Consider the following 12,912-nt stretch of genomic DNA (forward strand, 5'->3'; position numbering starts at 1 on the left):
TCTTGGCGCCAGAATTCTCTAAAATGCTTTGTTTTATGTACTCATATATGGTATTTTTAATATTTCAAAATGATTTGGCAGTTATTCCTTGGAAGAGAATGTTCCATGAATCAGTAGCATTAGGCTGAAAGGTCCTCCATGGGATTAAAGACGCAAGTAAGAAAGCATGTGTTTTTGCTAAGAAAAATGAATTGTTCTTGGGCTCTTATTGGGTACCACACCCTACACAGCACAGAAAAAAGAGCTGTGATCGTTCTCTGCTTCTGGGGCTCATGACATCAAGGAAGCTATGAAAGAAAGAGCAAAGATACTTTAGGCCAGAGTCTCAGACTTGGTTTGGCTACTAATGCCACCTTGGCAGAGAGAAGAGTTTGTACCCCAGGACTTTGCGTTGGTATTAATCTTTAGGTTTCCCTCTCCTTTGAGAGCCCAGAGTCATAATTCTAAGTTTGAGACCATTTGTGAGACTAATTTACACCCTTAAGCTATAAATATTACTGATTTTTCATGCCATGCCATGACCTTATACCTAAGAGAGCATTTTCTAATAGCAGTAGGCATCTAATTCAATGCATCAAATAGTCTCTCCTATCTTTCAATTCCAGAATGTTCTCTTATCAAATTATTTGCTGAGCTTTCACAGAGCAGGTAATATGTGAAGGGGACCCAAGAGTTTGCAAGAAGTTGGTAAGACATAACCTGATCCTAAGGAACAGATGTAAAGAGATGTCACAATTAATATATCTATGTTAGTTCTGGTGCTAAGTCCCTTAAGTGTCTGGAAGGACAAGGCAGTTGGGGAGGAAGGCGAGTCCTGTCTTTTCTGTTGAACGTATCAAGTTCCACTATGAACAATGTAGACCCCAAGACCCTCTAGGACCCTAGCCTCCAAGTCACAGTCTCCTCAGATGTGAAGAAGGCCAGTGCTGGCCCAGGAGATGCTATGAAGATGGAATTAGTTAATATTTTAAAATTAGCTAAAATCCATCAGTCACAGTTCATGCAGAGAGGCCCTGGCTCTCATACGTAAAAAGGACAAAGACGCAATAGAGTCTGGAAAACAGCTCCAAAAGTACGAAAGTTTCTTCACACCATTGGTCTCATGCTCCCTTCTGTTTTAGTTATGGCATGCCTTATTGTCTCCTTCTTTTGGGAAATGCCAGCTCTCTCAACTCCATCTTCTTTCTACGATTCTTGTCCATCCCAGCTATACATCAGATTGACACACACCTCTTCTCAGAGGTGTGTCAGGATAGAGCTCAGAGCTGGAGTTGGGATTCCCAGAGGAAATGCTGTGGTAGCTCTCTTATGGAGATTACCTTGTTGTTGTTGCTGCTGCTGCTGCTGCTGCTGCTGCTGCTGCTGCTGTCAGTGCTATTGTTGGTGTCTAATTTCTTCTGGTGCTGGGAATGGAACTTAGAGCTTTGCTCGTGCTGAGCGAACATTCTTCCCATTAGTTGCACTCCAGCCAGTGAAGCCTTATTAGTAGAGCCTGGAAGATAAATCATCAGATGAGTTATCAACAATCTTCGATAACAAACAGCCCCCAAACCAGTGACTCAAGATGATAACCATTCACTGGCCATAGGGATTTGAGGTCTGGACGGGAGCTCTTGTGGTTTGGTACAGACTCGACTGGTTGGATGTCTGTACTAGATTTCTGATGTGCCTGAGCTGCTGGTAGCTGATCTGGATTGGCCTCATTTTTCTACTGTTGGCATCCTGGATGACAGAGTTCCCAGGCCCTGTGTCTCTCCTCCCTGTGTAGCCTGGTGCTGTTTACTTGCTGAGCTACCTGGCAGGTCTGCAAGGTCTCTTGAGGCCTGGACTTGAAACTGGCAAAAGCATCACTTTGGCAACATTTTCTGGCCAAGGCAGGACATAAAGCAGTCCAGACTCAAAGGGTGGAGAAGAAAAATCACTGTTTAATAGGAAAATGTGTAAAATCCCATTAGAAAGGCATGGTTAGAGAGAGGTGGAAAATTACAGCCATGTTTGTTATCCATCTTCCCCAGACACCAGAAATAGTTTCATAAACAGATAAACACAAGCTTGAAATTAGCTGTTTAAATTTAAAAAAATGACCTAAGATTCCTGAGACTATGCCCTCACCGGTAAGATGGGACAGCCATGACACCAACCTCATGTGCCAGGTGGTAACAGGGTGTATGTGAGGCCCTGGCCTTCCAGAGAACACTGAGTGGCTCTGTTGGACCAGGCGTGGTGTGGCAGGAGAATCCTGCGTAGAGGACAACACTTAGTGCTGGGGTCTGAGGGGTCTATGACCACTCAGCTTCCCAGAATACCAACTTTCCATACCTGCAAATAAAAATATGATTTTGCCTCCAGAAACATTCATAACAATTGAACTGGAAAACTAATAAAAATATTTAATTTAATATTGTTGTTTCTTAGATAATATCATATGTGCTTGATACTTTGTTAAGCTTCTTGACTCTTTAGTCCTAGGAGAGGTGTACAGACCCACTATGTGCTTCCTATTTTCTTCCTTTTCAAATAGTACCATCTGACTTTCTAACATGACAGCACATTACCCCAGCTAAAGAAAAAAATGAAACATTAGCACAAATCCCTCTCCCCCAGTTCCTCCTTCTTCCTTCCATGATTGCTCTGTCTTCAGAATAGCAGAAGTAATGGTGGAGAAATATGGTACTGTCAAAGATGACCTGTGAGGAACACACTAGTAATGATTCTGACTTCAGACCTTAGCCTATGCTCATGCCTATACATTCATATATCCCTGCCCCAGTTTAAACAGTACATTTTATTTTGTGCAAGGGGGAAATAAAATGCAAGAAAACAACCTCCTAAATGCTTATATACTATTTCCTCAACCCTATAAATGTGCTGATTATATGAGAAAGTGTACAGCACATGGACCATGCCTCTGAAGGAATTGGCACAAAATAGGTAACGTTGAGCATTTTCAAACCCTAGCAATCTCAAAACTTGGTATTACAACCTCATCCTGAGACCAGCAGGAAAAGAGCTTAGAATCACTAAGAATCTGGCTGTAAGGTAGAAAAAGCTAGCTTATCTGGGGATCAAGGATCACAAGATTTCTTAAAGGGGAAGCAAGATTGAAGAGTAACATGAGAAAGATTCCGGTCATGTGGAAGCGCACACCAATGTTCAAGAAGCTAAAGTGGGGAAATTGCAGCAAGTTCAAGGCCAGCAGGAGTTACACAGTGGGCTCTAGGCCAGCCTGAGCAACATAAAGCCCTCTCTATTAATGAATTAATAAATCTCCCACTGCTGGGTTTGAAAACAGGGAAGAAGCTGCCGAAAGAAGTCTGGAACGGAAATGAAATCAATTGCTCCTATGAACAAGGGACTATAACCCAGGTCACATCTGGATTCGGCCTAGCAGGAACCAGGTCACATTTCTGGCTTTCTGAACAGTTTTTGGCAGTTTCATACTATAGAAAAGTGTTCTAGTGCCTGAATCGCTAGTGTCTCCCAACTTCACTCCATCTGGAGAAAGACAGAGAAGTTTTAACAGCAAATAATGTGGACTCTACTCACTTCCTCCACTTACTATAGAAGGAATTCAACATCCACAATTCTACATCCCCATTCCTTCCATCAAATGGTTTCCATATGCTTATATGTTAATGTTCTCATGGGTTATAGACAAACCCACCATATTGCCTTCTGTCCTTCCCCCGATGCCTGTTCCAAAATCTTTCCCACCTATGTGCAAGGTCTATGCAGGCAGCTGCCTGGCACCACTCCCTACACTTGGACTGAACTATCCCTAATCTCTGTCACTGTGGCACCACAAAAGCCTTCCTATCTTTGATACATCCAAGGTAAGCATTATTCTTTTAAGTCTCAAGCACACTAGAGCTCACCTCCTCCCTCTCAGAAGCTTCACATCTCCCCCAGGGACTCATGTCCGAAAGCAACCAGAATCTGAATTTAGAACCCTGCGGGTTTCTTCTTATTCCTGGAAACATTACTACAGAATACCCTTGAGAACACTCTGGCCCTACGTCCTAGAACTTACTGATCCCCTCTGTCCTCCATGTACTCAAGGGTTCTCCAATCCAAAAGAACCTATTTAGTATGAAATTTAAGGCACGAAGAGATTATGTAGGAAGAGGGTGGGTCTATTTTGACCTCTGTGACCTGGAAACCCACTGAGTACGGAACAGCTTACTAGACATTGTCACTTACCTCTCTCAGTTCAAAGATCTGTGCCTTAAGGGGCAATCGACTCTCTTCTAACTACAGACAGAAAACAGCCTGCTTGGACACAGGGACAAGGAAGGCTCTATCCTGATGATGTGCACGCTCTGTGTGGACCAGTTGCCCCAAGCACAGGTGTCATGTCCTGGAACTAGGGTGCTGTGTGTACCAGCAGCTCCACCCTTCCCAGTCTGGAGGGACAGACATGGGCCTCCTCCAGCATATGGTTCACCAGAGATGGAGGGAGGGCTGAAGGCAGCGCAGTTCCCAGGGGCTTGAGGCTGGCAGCCGGCATCCGTCAGCAAGACAACACTCATTTCTAAAACAGCATAGAAAAATTTAAACTTGGAGTTCCATCATTTCGTATAAAAAAAAATAGAGTGAAAATAAAAGTGGTTCCAAGTTATTTTATTCTGAATTTATTTTTAATGCCAATGACAACAAAAGGACTTTTTTTACATGAGTCATTTTGCAAACCAGAAAACATGACTTCCTGAAATGGCATTCTACAGAGCCTAAAGGAAACCAGAATTTGACATGAGAAATAATGAAGTGCACCCAGCTCTGTTCACTGGGGGAGGGGCATCTCTCCTTCCTTGCTTCCTTTCTTCCTCCCTATTTCCCTCCCTCCCTCTGTCCCTCCCTTCATTCTGTCCTTCTTTACCATTTCCTTTCCAGCCCTCTCTTCTCCCTCCTCCTCGTGGCCTGGAATTTTCTCCTGTCTCTCTTCTCTAGCCCCTAGCCCCCTCCTATTCTTTCTAAAGTCTCCTTTCAACTTTTCATGTGTGAGCATTCTCCCCTGGCCACTTCCTAGTTTCAGTAAGCCCCGCCCCCACCCCGCCCTGCTGCATCCTCTCTCAGGAACCATGTACCTGAGACCCTGCTTCCTTCAGCGCACTTACTGAAGCTATGATGACTTTCCTGTGTTTCTGTGCCACATGCTTAGAGTTCGAGTGATACAGACCCACAGGACCCTGCTCTACAGAAGCTTCCAGACTGCCTTGTGAGCACATCTCAATGTTACACTAGAGAATAGTCATAGCAAACCAATAGCCTCTGGGTAAGAACACACAAGACAGAGGACATAGGCTAATCCTACTCAGACTTCACAGCAGCACCTGAATGAGTGTCTCTCCTACAAAACAGCCATACAGTTCACCTCCCGTCCCCAGCAAGGGCCAGCATTAGCCATTTATTAAATTCACATTGAACAATTACTGTGATGGTTAATATTGATTGTCAACACAGCATCCGGACCTAAACTCACCAGGGAACATACATCTGGGCATATCAATGAGAGATTTTCTTAACTGGTTAAAACTGAAGTGGTGGGCTCAACTGCGACAGCACCATTGTGGGTCTGGGGATTGTATAAAAAGGGGGACCACAAGAACATCAGCATTCGACGTTCTGTGCTTCCCAGCTGTGGGTGCAGTGTGACCATCCACTTCACACTTCCGCAGCTGCAAGTTCTCTTCTGTGAAGAACTGCACCCCCCGAATAGAAGCCAGAGACAGCTCTCCTCCTGTAAGGTGTTCTTGTGAGGTATTTGTCCCAGCAATAAGAAAAGTAACTGGTACACAGAGTCTCTGAATAGACCAGAGAACAGTTCATTTCTGACACACAGCAAACAGGTGTGGTTAACTCCTCTGGCTACAGTTGGAAAGCCAAATCCACCATGCCTGACAGACAGATATTTGACTAGTCTCACTACTAATTCCACAATGCAGTCGAGAGCTTTCAGCTTGGGGTGGATCCAATTGTGATTAATCGCTTTCAGGCTTTCACCGCATCATCCTCAGGCTCCCCTCTGCCCTGTTGAATTACTGTAGATGCCCACCTTCTTGAAAGTATTCTCCATTGGTTGCGTGGGCTCTACAAAGCAACTCTATTCTTTTGGATAGTCCTTTCTCCCTGACTTCCTGGGCACCGGACTTCTCTGCTTCATTCTCCATACTTCTGCCCAGACCCATCCATGTCAAGTGAGAAAACAGTGCTCAGCTGCGATCCAGATGGGTCTCGTTTGTTTACTTATTTAACAAGGGCTTCTAAGTTCCAGCAACTATTTTGGATGGTTTATAAATAGTAATTCAGTTAAGGCTGCTAACTCCCCCAGCTGAAGTGTGAGGCCTGGCTCCAGGCATAATTCCAGACACCTGTACAAGAACTGGCGGTGTGAAATATTGGTGTCCAGCTGACCTGGCCACCTGTCAGTCTCATCCAGAACCCATTGCTATAAACGCAGCTGGACTCTTAAATCCACAATACTTTCTCCCAGTACCATTGTCTAGCCCACAGTCCCTAGTCCACCCGTGCCATATGGGTGGACCCTTTTAGAAGCAACGGCCTAAAAATCCATGGCAGAACCCTCTTCTCCTATCTGTTCCTCCATAGCTGCTCCTGTCAACCTCCAAACCTGACCATAGACCCTTTTTGTCACTGAATGACTCCATCGACCTGTCGCTGCCATTTCTCTCAATCACGTCCTATATGCACTATCATTCTGTCCCTTGGCTTATGGACTTGCAACTTGTTTCCTTCCTAGTTCCATGCTTTCACACATAAATTATATCCTCCAGATCTCCTCTAAATGAAGACATGGTAAATTAAATTCAGACCCTGTTACTCTGGGTCAAATTCAGTGGCTTCTTATCCTCAAAGCAAGAAGTCAGCGAATTGTTCCCTTGATGGGCTAAGATAATAGGCTAACTTGTAAGGCCCCACCTTGTGACATTTGTGTTTCTACACCTATGTACCATCTGCATTCTTGAAGACTACCTTTATAACCATGTGAACAGGCACTCAGAGATGGCAGAAGTGCATCATAAGTTAAGAGATGATGAGGAAGATGCTTGTCAAAGATAAAGATTCCTCAGTCACTTCAGATATATCAGTTGCTCTTCTACTGCTATGATAAAATACCATGACAAGAAAATTTAAAGTAGAAAAGGTTTATGTTTACTTATAGTTCAGAAAGGCTAGAGTCTGTCCTGGCAAAGAAATCACAGTGCAGGAGCATGAGAGCAGCCTTTTGCAATGCATCCACAGGCAGTAAGAAAGCAAACAAGAAGTGAAGTGAGGCTATAGAACCTCAAAGTGCCACCACAAGTGACATATATCCTCCAACAAAATTCACCTCCTCAAGATTCCATCATCCAAACAGCACTACCAACTAAAGACCAAGTTGTCAATCACAGGAGCCTACAGAGGCCCATCCATATTTTAGACACAATACTATTCAAGTAGAATGGAAACTACAACATCCCCTGCTTTTCTCTCTCAGTCCACCATGAACTAAGATCCTGGTTCTCAGGCTGTAATGTGTATGTGAGTCATTGAGAGAGCTCACTCAGACTGTAATACCATGTACTTGTGAGGTAGTTTCTAATCATTGCTCTCGGTGGGGCCTTCGGAGGATTATTTAAAGAGGTTTTCAACTTGATCTGAAGAAATCTGTCAAACCAACACACAAGGAGGTCCCCTACCCCACCATCTCATCCCTTGGCTTCTGAAGAGGGAAGTCAGTCTGCATAAGACACATTTCCTTCTGTCCTCCTACTGGCCAACCACTCTGGAGATGGTGTAAGCAGCTACAAATGTGAACACTGGATCAACTTTAGACTTGTGAACCTACTGGGGGGCCTCACCTCATTTTTCTGCTTCTCAGTTCCCTCACCCTCTGTATAATTGAATGATGCTAAGCTTGGTCAAGGGTATCAGAAGGACAAAGAAGAACAAAACTCTTTGGTGGCCACAGCAAGGTGAATGTTGACTATGAGCAAACACAAAGAGTTGACTATGAACAACCTCATTGCCAGCCTCAACCTCTCGTACACAGCTCCATGCTTCCAGTTAGAAAACAAACCGTCCATTTACTTTGCAATTCCCTTGAGACCATGCTTTATTTATCTTCCCAGCATCTAGCACTGGCCTCAGTAACTTCCAGGAATTCAGAGAAGGTTTACCATGGCTGCTGGTCTTCAGTTGTGTGTTCCCATTCACATCCTGGCACAGAAGGGCCAGTGAGTTACCAGCAGCCATTCAGCCACAGTAAATATCTTGGCTTATATGCCCAAGCAATGATTGAAACCAACCCTAGAATAGACAATATCTGTAGCAAAATTTTAAGCATTTCCTTGTAAAACAACAAAAGATTGACAAATTAAATGAAAACATCATACTCGTAGGCAGAGATGCTGGGTGGTAATGGCTCCAGAGACATATTTATGGTGGCAGTGGAAGAAGTGGGAGTTTATAACAATGTTGAGTAGGCACATGTTGGAGAAGAAATAAAAGCCTTTCACAGGTGCAGAAGGGGATCGACATCCCAGAGAGGAGGAATCATCTCTATCTGCTGAAGTCTTTCAAACAATAAAGAGGTAAGTAAATTTATCCCTGAGTGCAAAGCCTTGCTATAATGACACACACATCATTATGCAGATTCCACCATGGCACTTGAGGATGACACTTTGCCATAGTTCACACAGACCATGAAAGACACAGGAATTGCTGTAGGCAGCTTCCCTTTCGTCTTTACCAGCTCCCCCAAATAATCTGAAGCTCTAAACTCCGTTAGGAGCCACCTCTACAAACTAAAGGGCAAATTACATGACTTAGAGTAAGGAGGTGTCAGCTCCCACAGGGACCTGTTCATTCTGCATCCAAACAAATCACTTCTCTGCAGATGGAGCTTGCTTATATGTAAAGTTAAAAATAATGCCTGTATCACAAGTCAGATTCTGAGACTGAATGAGGTCATGAGTGTTAAGCTTTGGGAAAGCATAAAGCACTGTGAATGCATAATGGGATCCCACCTAAGCCCTACTTGCAACCCAATGGTAATCCCAGGGTCTCTGTAAATTCAAACTGGATGCTTTCCAGGCATTGGAGTGCAACCTAGATTTTAGTGAGGGTTCATCACTCCAGCTATTGTTTTAGCTACAGTGATCTTGGCTTCCTTTAGAAGAAGCTATCAACTCATTGTGTCTGCTGCATAGTATGAAGGCAGGTGCATTATATAGACCATGTAATAACCGTTTCAATTAGTGCTCACTTCAATCCTGAAGTAGACACTTCCCATCTATCTCATTTCACATTAAATCCTGCCACGTCTCTTCCTTCTGCCAAACTTGCTTCTTCTCTAATCTCTGCTAAAATTAAATTGTTCATACCACGAGGGCACTAAAGTCCTCCAGATGAAGAGGATCAAAGAGAAAGAGAAAATTTAAGGAATTGGTTCATTAAAAGGCTGAAAGTCAAAAGGTCCCTGAGCTGTGCCATCAGCCAACTGGAAAGTAGAAAGGGCCCAGATCAGAGCTCTTGGCTGAATCTAGGGTTCCTAGAACCATGGGAACTGATAGTAAAGGAAATCAGCAACTCCGAGACCAGAGAAGAGCTAATGTTTCAATATCTTACTCCGGATGCTGAAAAACACCAAGTCCCAACTCGAGCAAGCAAAGCAAAAGCATTTCCTCCTACTCAGTCTTTTTGTTCTATTCCTGTGTTGAAGTGATTGGAGGAGCCCACAGCCGCCCAATCAGAGAAGACAATGAGTATAAATCTCACCAAGGAATTCCTTTGTAGGCATGCAAGAATAACACTTGAACAAATATGGACACCTCATAATAGACCAAGTTAACACATAAAACTAATCACAGCAGTAAGCCTCCACAAGTGTCCATCCCTCCACCTCTTATGTGCAATGGTGCTGCCCAATCTTCCCTTTAAGGATTTGGTTAAAGAGAGTAAATGTCTGAGAAGTATGAGGATTTGGGAGCTCTGTCAAGGGACAGAAGGCACAGGTGGATCTGAATACAAAAGAAGAAAAGCTAAGAACGCCAGGGACAAAATTAGCCTCACAGACTTTCTGAAGTTTGACCAAATCTGTCTCTCATGCATGGCACATTTTCCTTTTCCATTATCCATCTGATTCCTTGCTTACGTATTCACTTACCAGCCAACAGTGACTGAGGGAGTTATACTGGGGACAGGGACTCAGAATCAACTCTCAAGTATGGACCTTGCCCACAGGGTACGTCTAGAAAACATGTTCATAAACACCTTTGGTGTGGTGTGTGCATAAAGTCCTAGAATTAGTAGTATGAAAGTTGTGTTATTACCAGCCCACCACTATCAAAGACACTAAAATCATCACCATAACCCTGCAGTGTGTAGCCACATAGCCAGAGACCTTATGAATGGTCTCCAGGGCTAGCATGTCCTTGTAGCATTGATAAGGTATCATAATTGGGAACTGAAATCTGTCTGTTGCAGCTTGCTACTGTCTGTGTTGTATAAATCAACACAATAACGAATGCTCCCACAGACACATACAGTACTACCTACTCATACATTGCCATGGTCAAACAGAAAACAGGAATGACCTACAGGAGAAAGAGTATATTTGGGTTCATGGCAATAGGAAGTATCAATCCATCATGGTGGGGAGGGCATAGGAGAGTGTATGGTGGTTGGGGATGTGTATTAGAATTTCACACATCTTGCTATCTCAGGGTGCAAGTGAGGTAGGGCCAAGAGTAAAAGTCACTATTATATTCCCTTCAAGGCATAACCACAGGGACCTATTACCTTTTTAATTTAGTATGTATTTTAACAAAAAATGTAATTATATCACTTTCCTCCTTCTTTTGCCCACTCTAACCCTCTCCATGTGCCATCTCTTAATCTACCTCCTCAACCCTCCCTCCCTCTAGAATCGATGGTCTTCTTTTCTTTTATTATCATTGATATATATATATATATATAAATTTATTATCATTGATATATTTATATATATATGTATATATAAAGAGAGAGATACAAAAATAAATAAGTACAACATGCTTTTGTTATTGTTGTTGTTGTTTGTGTGTACATGGTTTCAGGCTTGACCTCTTTGTATTAGATAATCAAATAGGGAGTTCCTTCCTGGGAAAGGTTCCTTTTTCCCAGCAGTCATTAATTGCCTGTAGTTCACTGTCTAGAGTAGGAACCTGTTAGATTTCCTCTCTTCTGTGTTAGCCTGTATATTGTTCACAGAATAATATCATTCTTTGGGTCTTATTTGGGTTGCCAGGGCTGGAAGACAGAGTCTCATAGCAAACTTCCTGGTTCTGTGAGTCTTAGAATCTTTCTGCCCTCTCTTTTGTGATGTTCCCTAAACCTTAGGCATAGGAGTCATACAGAAAAGGTGTTCTTGGGGTTGGCTTCCCATGAGCTGTTGCTCTCTGCATTGTAGTTTTATGCAATGATCTCCATTTGCTTTAAAGATAAGTATTTTTGATTAAGAGTGATAGCTACACTTACATTTTGACAATGTAGTAAAGAATTATGCTGACCTAGTAAAATGGTAGTAGATTTTTCTCTTCTCAGATCTGGACCATACTGGCTCTGAGGTTTGTAACTAGGTTCTAGTACTAGGAATTTTTTTCCTCCTGTTAAATGAGCCATAAGTCCAAATGGACAACTCTTGGTCAATTAACAAGATATGGGTGTCATCGCTGAACCTTTAGGGATAGTTTGCCATGCTGGTCAGGGCTGTGAAGATGGCTCAGTAGTTAAGAGCACTTGTTTTGCCTTCAGAGTATGTGAGTTAACACTTACACAGTAGCTCGCAATTATCCATAACTCCAGTTCCAAGGGATCTGACACTCTCCTCTGACTTCCACAAAGAACTATTTCTCCTACCTAGGAGCCACATCCAAGACCAGCCACACCTTCTCCCAATCAATGCCAGCAGCTAGAAAACAGGAGTTCCAAACATGAGTTTCTGGGAGACATTTCAGACCCAAACTCTAAAACGTACTCAATTCCTATCCCCAGTGTCTAGTCTGATGATTATAAGATTATTTATTTATGATGTATTTAAATCATATCACATGCTATGACTTTTGTGTAATTAGCTTCATTTTTATTGCCACGACTCACAAAAATTGAAGCAAGTAACCCTATTTCAAATAAAGAAAAACAAGTTGAGAAGCCGTATGTGCTTTGCTCAATGTTCCCAAGTCAGTAAAGAGGGTTGTGAAGTCATTTCTGTGTAACTAACTAGTCCATTCTCTATCTACCACATTCAGCTAATTTTCGGGGGGAAAGTAAGATCTAAAGAAAGAGAAAAAGTAAAAAGCAAAGTTTTCTCTCTGTACACAGTGTCCCCTCTGACAACTTAAAGCATTCTCAGGAATAAGGAGCCATTCTTGTGGGGCTCTTGAACTTCAGAGGGAATGGTTTCAGGAAACATGATAGAAGTGAGTTTCCAACTCTCACTCCTCCCCCACTCCAGACCATAATTGCATTTTCATTGCACTTTACCTGTAAGTACCATCAATGACTTCTTTTGCTCACCAACAGAAATGATGGAATAGCATTTCCTAGATACCTGACAGCTCCTGAGGGTCCTCCAAAGTAGGTCAGCCATGCAGAGTCTTAAAACATCATCACAGTTGCCAAGGAGCTCCTGCCTGCTTGAGCTCCAATGATCTTAGATTCCTCAGCAGTTCCTCATGGGTAACCTGAGGGTGGAAGCAGACGTGGGCCAACGTCTAGAAGGTTCCACATAGATGCTCTGGAAGTCACTCATGGCAGTTCTGAGGAGTCAATGAATTCCTCCTAAAGTAGTCTCCCTCAAGCATTACTGTTGCTCACATGTGTCTGGAAACATTCATTCAGTGAGGGAAGCAAATGTCTCATAGGTTGAGGGAT

The 12,912-nt window shown here is 43.1% G+C and overlaps 1 protein-coding gene across 5 annotated transcripts in view; it reads right to left on the minus strand.

The window, feature by feature from the left end:
• Nucleotides 1-12,912, minus strand: part of LOC120096631 (uncharacterized) — a 102,268-nt gene that overhangs the window by 78,384 nt on the left and 10,972 nt on the right. For 2 of the 5 annotated variants that reach the window (XR_015637089.1, XM_087584565.1), the window contains 2 exons: nucleotides 12,590-12,722; nucleotides 1,320-1,492 (listed from right to left, as the gene is read on the minus strand). Coding sequence is in view for 3 of the 5 variants with exons in the window: in XM_087584565.1 (XP_087440691.1) it covers nucleotides 1,320-1,454 (135 nt within the window). In the remaining 2 variants the exon portion in view is untranslated. Of the gene's footprint in view, nucleotides 1-1,319; nucleotides 1,493-4,200; nucleotides 4,532-12,589; nucleotides 12,723-12,912 lie in introns of those variants that run through there. The other 3 variants (XM_087584567.1, XM_087584566.1, XR_015637095.1) reach the window with 2 other exon arrangements.

Source organism: Rattus norvegicus, chromosome 14 (genome assembly GCF_021556685.1).
Source record: "Rattus norvegicus strain SHRSP/BbbUtx chromosome 14, alternate assembly SHRSP_T2T, whole genome shotgun sequence".
NCBI lineage: Eukaryota > Metazoa > Chordata > Mammalia > Rodentia > Muridae > Rattus > Rattus norvegicus.